This window comes from Procambarus clarkii, chromosome 51 (genome assembly GCF_040958095.1).
Source record: "Procambarus clarkii isolate CNS0578487 chromosome 51, FALCON_Pclarkii_2.0, whole genome shotgun sequence".
NCBI lineage: Eukaryota > Metazoa > Arthropoda > Malacostraca > Decapoda > Cambaridae > Procambarus > Procambarus clarkii.
In genome coordinates this window covers 7,282,270-7,290,679 of record NC_091200.1, presented here as the reverse complement: position 1 = coordinate 7,290,679, position 8,410 = coordinate 7,282,270, and the positions used below count along the sequence as shown (strand labels likewise).

Sequence of the window (8,410 nt, the reverse complement as noted above, 5' to 3'; positions counted from 1 at the left end):
GTACTCTATGACAAAAATATGCACACCATATGATAAAAATAAATGCACTATATGATAAAAATAGATTCTATATAACAAAAATACACTATTGAACAAAAATGTATGTACTATGTGACGAACAAAATATGTCGTGATGACCAAACGACACACGAGAACATGAAGAAACGACGACGTTTCGGTCCGTCCTGGACCGTCATCAGGTTGGGTCTCTATATATGTAAAATGACAAAAATCTCTGCCGTAAACATCAAACACTGTATGACAAAACATACACGCACTAGATACATGAAATTTATTTTCTAATTAACCATGAGCTCATTCGCTTATGGTATACAGAATATATTTTGTGTTAAAACTAATCTACTTGATTAATCTACTTGGATTAGTTTGAAACTGATAATCTTATCGGATTAGAAGACTTCAACATGGATACACCAGTGGAACAACACACGGACAGACAACAGGTCTGGGCCTCGTGGCTCCTGCGACCATACTTTCCCGCGCGTTGCATCACGTTGATGTCGCTTGATCCCAGTTTACCACAGAAGATCTGTCAGAAGAATACAATGTAACTATTGCAAATATTCTCCTATTCACAGATATGGCATGTTAATGATTATTTAATAAGTGATTGTGAGAGGCTCACCCGGTCTTGGGTGGTCACTCGAATCTTAACCGGCTTGTCATTTTAAATGTTACAAGGCCTAGTAATAAATTATATTATTTTGTGAGACAAACCGGATACGAGATACTCTCGATATTTGAAGCCGCAGCAGCGACTTCAGAGACTACGTAGCAGTACGTAGAGATGGCTCGGGTATCGAGTATAAACGTGACTGCCTCCTTTTGCTTCCTCACGACAGCAATGCTGTCTCCACAATGGCTGCCGCCTCCTTCCCGACCGGGTGACGCCACCAGAACCGGTTAAATTTTTTACCCATTTACAGACGAAGGTAGAGAGGCGTTGGTTTTACTTGTAACTTTATTTGATCCAGCCACAGAGAACAGTTTTTTATTATTTATAATGCTGGACTGGGAAATTTAATTGTTTATATTTTATTAATATATTCTCTGGTGACGTAACAATAATATTCAATGTTTATGGGAAAGTTCCACTGTAATCTCGTTTTCTTTGAACCAGTTAACAATATAATTTGTGTTAGTGTTGGTCAATGGATAAGCACAAGTACAGCAGCTCAATTATCTTCATATCAATTATCTGCATACAATTATATCTAAGATTATTGAAGAATGTCAGTTTTTTCCCCGACAACCACCGCCCACAAGATGGGTATGGGGTGCATAATAAATTAACTACACTAAATACCTTTACAATATTATTACTTGCTTAACTAAATGAACTTTGGGGGCCCAGTTCCTGAACCCATATATATGCTTCTGTAACCCTTTCCATCACTGCCCTCGAGATCGGTATAGAGTGTATAATGACTAAACTAAGAGATATATAAAAACACCAACAACAGAAGATTCAACAGCAACAACAGAAGGTTCAACAGCAGAGATAAAGAACAGGAACGACTGAAGATTCAGCAGCAGAGATAAAGGAACAGCAACAACAGATGATTTTCCCCGGCAAATACCACTACCAGTATCAGAAAGTAGCAACAGAAGCAGTAGAAAACAAATGCAGAAACAGCAGCAGCAGCATCAGCAGCAACATAAAATACCAGCAAAGAGCAGCAGCAGCAGTTATGTAAGCTCCGACTCTCATGCACTTGTCAGACACTCCGTTGCTGTGGGGTTTTCCTTGCAAGTAATTAAGCAGTTATCAGTTCTTCTATATTCTTAGTTATTAAACTCAATAAATAACAAATGAAATTTACAGAAACAGTTAAACGTAACATGTATCTAATGACAGTTTCACGGCACTCAAAATTAAAACATTATTAATATATTTATCATTAGATTTGGCCGCTGCATCTGCCTTAATCAAGCTCTATTGCAGCAAAAGCCAACACCTACTTAGGAATGGATATCCCAGGTTGATTAAAGTGTCATTGGTTGCTATGACTGCGTTATCTCGAGCAAGATAGTGAAACCGCTATATAAAAGACGCCGGGTGGGGAGGAATTACACATCAGCGACACTCTCATTGTCGATTTACAACGGACCCTCCTCTCAAGTTTTCATTTTCTATAACGGTAAGTGTTAAAGAAAACGTAAACATTTGAAAATATTGGCAGACATTAGTATTTGACAAGAGTTTTTCATTCTTGTAAAGCCACTAGTACGCGTAGCGTTTCGGGACCGAAACTGACCTTTAACTTTTTTTTTAGTATTTTTTGTATTTATATATGCAAGAGTTACTTTCTTGTACAGCTACTAGTACGCATAGCGTTTCGGGCACGTCCTTAATCCTAATTTTCATACACACCTTCCCAGGAAGCAGCCCGTAGCAGCTGTCTAACAGCCAGGTATCTATTTATAGCTAGATGAACAGGCTCAACAGGGTGAAAGACAATGCCCATTTGTTTCCGCCTCCACAGAGGATCGAACCCGGACCCTTAGGACTACGAACGCCGAGCGCTGTCTACTAAGCCGTCAGGCCCCTATTTATAATTATAGTTATAATTCATTATATAATAAATATATAATATTTAAAAGTAGAAAATAATATTTATAATTGAAAATGGTCCAAACATTGCGTAAGTGTAGTGACTGTGCTCATGACCTGGTCCCTGCTACATGACCTGGTCCCTCCTACATGACCTGGTCCCTGCTACATGACCTGGTCCCTGCTACATGACCTAGTCCCTCCTACATGACCTGGTCCCTGCTACATGACCTGGTCTCTCCTACATGACCTGGTCCCTCCTACATGACCTGGTCCCTCCTACATGACCTAGTCCCTGCTATATGACCTGGTCCCTCCTACATGAGCTGGTCCCTCCTACATGACCTAGTCCCTGCTACATGACCTGGTCCCTCCTACATGACCTGGTCCCTGCTACATGACCTGGTCCCTCCTACATGACCTGGTCCCTGCTACATGACCTGGTCCCTGCTACATGACCTGGTCCCTCCTACATGACCTGGTCCCTCCTACATGACCTAGTTCCTGCTACATGACCTGGTCCCTCCTACATGACCTAGTCCCTGCTATATGACCTGGTCCCTCCTACATGACCTGGTCCCTCCTACATGACCTGGTCCCTCCTACATGACCTAGTCCCTGCTACATGACCTGGTCCCTCCTACATGACCTGGTCCCTGCTACATGACCTGGTCCCTCCTACATGACCTAGTCCCTCCTACATGACCTGGTCCCTCCTACATGACCTGGTCCCTCCTACATGACCTGGTCCCCCTACATGACCTGGTCCCTGCTACATGACCTGGTCCCTGCTACATGACCTCGTCCCTGCTACATGACCTAGTCCCTGCTACATGACCTGGTCCCTGCTACATGACCTGGTCCCTCCTACATGACATGGTCCCTCCTACATGACCTGGTCCCTCCTACATGACCTAGTCCCTGCTACATGACCTGGTCCCTCCTACATGACCTGGTCTCTCCTACATGACCTGGTCCCTCCTACATGACCTGGTCCCTCCTACATGACCTGGTCCCTCCTACATGACCTGGTCCCTCCTACATGACCTGGTCCCTCCTACATGACCTGGTCCCTCCTACATGACCTGGTCCCTCCTACATGACCTAGTCCCTCCTACATGACCTGGTCCCTGCTACATGACCTGGTCTCTCCTACATGACCTGGTCTCTCCTACATGACCTGGTCCCTCCTACATGACCTGGTCTCTCCTACATGACCTGGTCCCTGCTACATGACCTGGTCCCTGCTACATGACCTGGTCCCTCCTACATGACCTGGTCCCTGCTACATGACCTGGTCCCCTGCTACATGACCTGGTCCCCTGCTACATGACCTGGTCCCTGCTACATGACCTGGTCCCTGCTACATGACCTGGTCCCTCCTACATGACCTGGTCCCCCTACATGACCTGGTCCCTGCTACATGACCTGGTTCCCCCTACATGACCTGGTCCCTGCTACATGACCTGGTCCCCCCTACATGACCTGGTCCCTCCTACATGACCTGGTCCCTCCTACATGACCTGGTCCCTGCTACATGACCTGGTCCCCTCCTACATGACCTGGTCCCTGCTACATGACCTGGTCCCCTCCTACATGACCTGGTCCCTCCTACATGACCTGGTCCCTCCTACATGACCTGGTCCCTGCTACATGACCTGGTCCCCTCCTACATGACCTGGTCCCTCCTACATGACCTGGTCCCTCCTACATGACCTGGTCCCTCCTACATGACCTGGTCCCTCCTACATGACCTGGTCCCTGCTACATGACCTGGTCCCCTCCTACATGACCTGGTCCCTCCTACATGACCTGGTCCCTCCACCGTGATCTGGTCCCTCCTTCATTACCGTATTAGACATGAAAAGGTCTCGAAGTACAGTTGAGTTCGTTCTCGACTCACAATACTGAATTCCGGATTCGAATTCCAAATTCCAGGCGGAACAGAAATGGACGGGCACGTTTAATTACACCTAATGCCTCTGTTCACCCACCAGCAAAGCTTCAACACCGAGGAGCATAAATAATCCCAGAATAAGTGAACTCTCATACCAGGAACGGTTGAGGGCCACAGGACTAACAACACTACAAACCAGACATGACTGGGCTGATCTCATTGAAACTTAAAATACTGGACAATTTCGAAGATGTTGATCCAGATAACTTCTACAAAAGTTGAAATGTAACGCATTTTTTCATTAACACATTTAGATACATCTGCATTTGTGCAGCTGCCTTAGACTATATGAAAGGGAGTACATTGTGTCAAAAAACTAGCTACGTGGTGCTAAAAATCCCCATCACACAGAATGGTTAGTCATACAAAGGCTTGTGATAGGCAGTCTGCACTGGCAGACCCTGGGTGCATTTTGAGGATATCATCACCACAAGAGTGAATAAGGCAGCAGTGATACTAAAAGTTCCCATCTCGCAGGATGGTTAGTCATACAGGGCCATATGTTCAGTAGCTTGCACTGGCAAATTTTGGGTGCATTATGAGGATATCCTCAAGGACACGAAAATGAATAAAGTAATTGCAAAGCTCCAGGTATCTCATGCCAACTGGTCTGAAAGGTCTAATAACTGGGCATTCGGTGATGTAGTGTGGGAGATCATGCTGCAGTTCCTTCTCACAGAGTTTGCACCTGGAGTGCTCAGGATTAGGAGATCCGTCACCTGTAGCCACCTGCCACAGGTAACGGTAACCCAACCTGATCCTTGTAACCACTGTGTCGCACAGTCTGGTGGACGTTTTGTGCTGCCCATTAACATAGGTTTCATATCTGATCAAATCATAGTTTTTTATACTGATACTTTCAGGTCGTTGGGAGTCAGTAATTTCTCTGCTATCAGGCCTGAGTGTTTGGAACAATATAGTCTTGACATCAGAGATGGGGATACCTAGGTCTAATTCAACTTTATCTTTGTTACACGCTAATTTGGCTGCAATGTCTGTGTCATTATGATGAGTTATACAAAGATCGACGATTTAAAGCTTAACAAGCCACAATGTAGGACACAGAGAGACGCTTTTTCACCCATAGGAATATAAACCCGCCTACCCAATGAAGTCATATATGCCAATACTCTGTTGAATTTTAAAACCCAGCTAGAAAAAATCATCGGGACAAGGCGCCGGCTTCTTGTGTGGGAACCGACCTGTGAGATTTATATTTATTTAATTTATATGAATTTATATAGAATTTATATTAACGTTAATCTATATATTTCGATAGCAATTTGCATGATGTTAAGTGGCCTGTATTTCTGCAATAATCTCACAAATCGATCCTCTACACATTAGGGGGGGTTTATATTGAATTTATATATATATGCAGCCAATCAAACTACAGTATTAAACTACATATATTGTTAAACATTGAAGAGATTCCTTATCTTATTGTACAGCAGGCCTTAGTCCACCAGGTATAACCAGGATGTAGACACCACATTTTCCCTCGTGTGAGGTAGCTTCCATCACCCTGGTAACTGATGCACAAAGCATGCTTCCTCGTCTTGACCTGTCAAAAGGGCGCTAGCTGTAAAACCAGAATCCTAATATATGACAGCTATATCAGAGAAAACACTGTACAAGGAACCATAAAGACCTAGGCTTAATTACCTTGTTTGAGTCGATCATTTGTGATCTAACCGGCTCACCCAATATCTTCTGACATTAATGGCCATAAATGAAAGATAAACGAGTTTCGGAAAGACACTTCCCTTGAGATTGATGACAGCGTGTTGATGATGGTAGATCACTACTCTGATCTTCCATAACACTTCGTCCAAGAGAATTTATAGGAGCCGAATTTGCTCCACGACTCTGTGGTCTTAACAACAATAACAATGGCTGACCACTCCCTCCTCACTGACGCTACTGGCCTATATTGTCCAGATGACAATAAGTGATAGAAGGGTCACATTTACTCTATTTTGATACTGATAATTAAATTAATTTATATGAGATGTTTTTATGATGGTAAAGTCCAAAGACTAATGTATTTAAGAATAATTCCCAGAAGAATAGCTGGTGAATTTATAATAGTATGTGGTAATGATATCCCGTTTTCTATGGACGGATAATTCCACTACAAGTTACATTTTCTATGGGTTAACTTGTTTATACAATGGCAGCAATATTATCTGCCTGTATGATATTATTAAATAGTGTCGGATTTCCCGACATCTTGTACTTGTCGAGGCCACTAGAGTGTTAGTGGTCCTTAGGTAAATTCAGGTAAGGGAAGGGAATTATCAGGAGAAAGCGCAAAGCCATTATGACTATATAGCACTTGGAAGGGATCAGGATAAGGATTTGGGAAGAGACGAGGGAAAGGAATGGTGCCCAACCACTTGGGCAGTCGGGGATTGAACGTAGTCCCCCCCCCTCTACCCCATGGTCGAACTACTGATCCTCTCCAGGTAAGCACCCGGAAGTTAGTCAACTGTTGCTGAGTTTCATCCTGTGGAGGATTAGTGGTTCCATCTTGGGAGGGGGGGGGGTAAGGACCTCGATGTAAGCCTAACGTATATACATACATACACAGGCTGCCTGTTCCCAGACAAAATGAATTATGACAACTGTGTTCCTTCTCTTCTAGAATTACAAGATGGCTGCCATTGCTTCCCGTTCTCTGCCTCGACTCTCTACTTCCATGCACACCACCTCCACCCTCCTCCCACAAGCTCTAACACCCGCTGCAACACGCCCACGCACACTCACGCCCAAGGCAACACGCCCGTCCACACGCACGCCCACGCCAACACTCGCATACACCAACACGCCCAGCTCCAGGACCATCACCAGCTATCAGGGTCTTCAAAGTCAACCTGAGCCCTGGAAGGTAAGATGCTTTTCTCAGAGCTTGAGTTTGATTAGTTTATTAAGAGGGAATGTTGGTCGTGTGGTGAGTTGACGCGCTCGACCCCAGTCTTCCTCAAGCTGAACAATTTACATTTGTGGTACATTAGTTACAACAGTTTAAATTTGCCTCAAATATATAGAGAATAGGATTGTAGTATAATTACAGTATTGCAATGCATGATTTATCTGAGGCCATCATCTTTCTAGTGGCTTCGATGGGGACAGGAAGTCGGCGGCTTACCAAAACTCTTATTTTTCCTGATGAAGGTGATTCGAAGGCAAGTCATTAAGCCTACATTATTACTGTACTGCTGAATATGACTTAATGATAAAGCTGCTTTCCGATCGTCTCCAGATTGTTGAGGAGCTTCACATACCCGAAGATGTGGAGGAGGAGGAGGAGGAGGCAACGGGTCTTCATCTGGAGGCTCTTCAGATGTGGCGCGACAGCTTCGGGCAGTAAGGATCATTAAAGAAGACTTAATGAACCGCGGCAGCTACGACGCCCTGAACGTTAACTCTCGCGAGGAAGTCAAGCTGATAAGATACGCTGTAGGAGGAGGCCCTGCTGGACATACCCAGGGGCTGGGTGGCCACCACCAACTACTAAGGAACCTTCACCCGCTGGCGACACTAAATCCTCACTAGTTCTTTTCACACTGAAGGAGAACGGCCCACGACTGACGGACAAATCGCCGCTCTGACAATAGAGGATCAACGTGAAGGAACAACGACTCTCTCCGACCAATTTTTCACGTACACGATGTTTGTTTGAGATGAAGAATCTCCTCCTTACATTCTGATTCTCAGGTGATCATAATGTGTCTCATGGCAGTGTTAGCACCAGTAACTGTGCAAGACAAAGACGTTCTTGGAGAATGTTTGTGTTTATTTTAAATATAAAATACAATAAATTTCGGATATTGTTAGAGTTACATAACTGATGTTTAGTTGTGGCAAGATGATTG

At 44.3% G+C, this 8,410-nt stretch overlaps 1 protein-coding gene across 1 annotated transcript; it reads left to right on the top strand.

Moving 5' to 3' along the window:
• The first annotated feature begins 2,061 nt into the window (after positions 1-2,061).
• Positions 2,062-7,990, top strand: LOC123774625 (mucin-2). Its single transcript, XM_045769119.2, has 3 exons — positions 2,062-2,162; positions 7,180-7,422; positions 7,798-7,990. Exons 2-3 carry the CDS (start codon positions 7,189-7,191, stop codon positions 7,903-7,905), a joined length of 342 nt encoding a protein of 113 aa, XP_045625075.2. The 5' UTR covers positions 2,062-2,162; positions 7,180-7,188; the 3' UTR covers positions 7,906-7,990.
• The last annotated feature ends 420 nt before the right edge of the window (positions 7,991-8,410 follow it).

Coding starts and splice junctions, on each gene's coding strand:
- LOC123774625 (XM_045769119.2), top strand. CDS start 7,189: ATGGCTGCCATTGCTTCCCGTTCTCTGCCTCGACTCTCTACTTCCATG. Junction 7,423..7,797: donor GTCAACCTGAGCCCTGGAAG/GTAAGATGCTTT, acceptor GATCGTCTCCAG/ATTGTTGAGGAGCTTCACAT.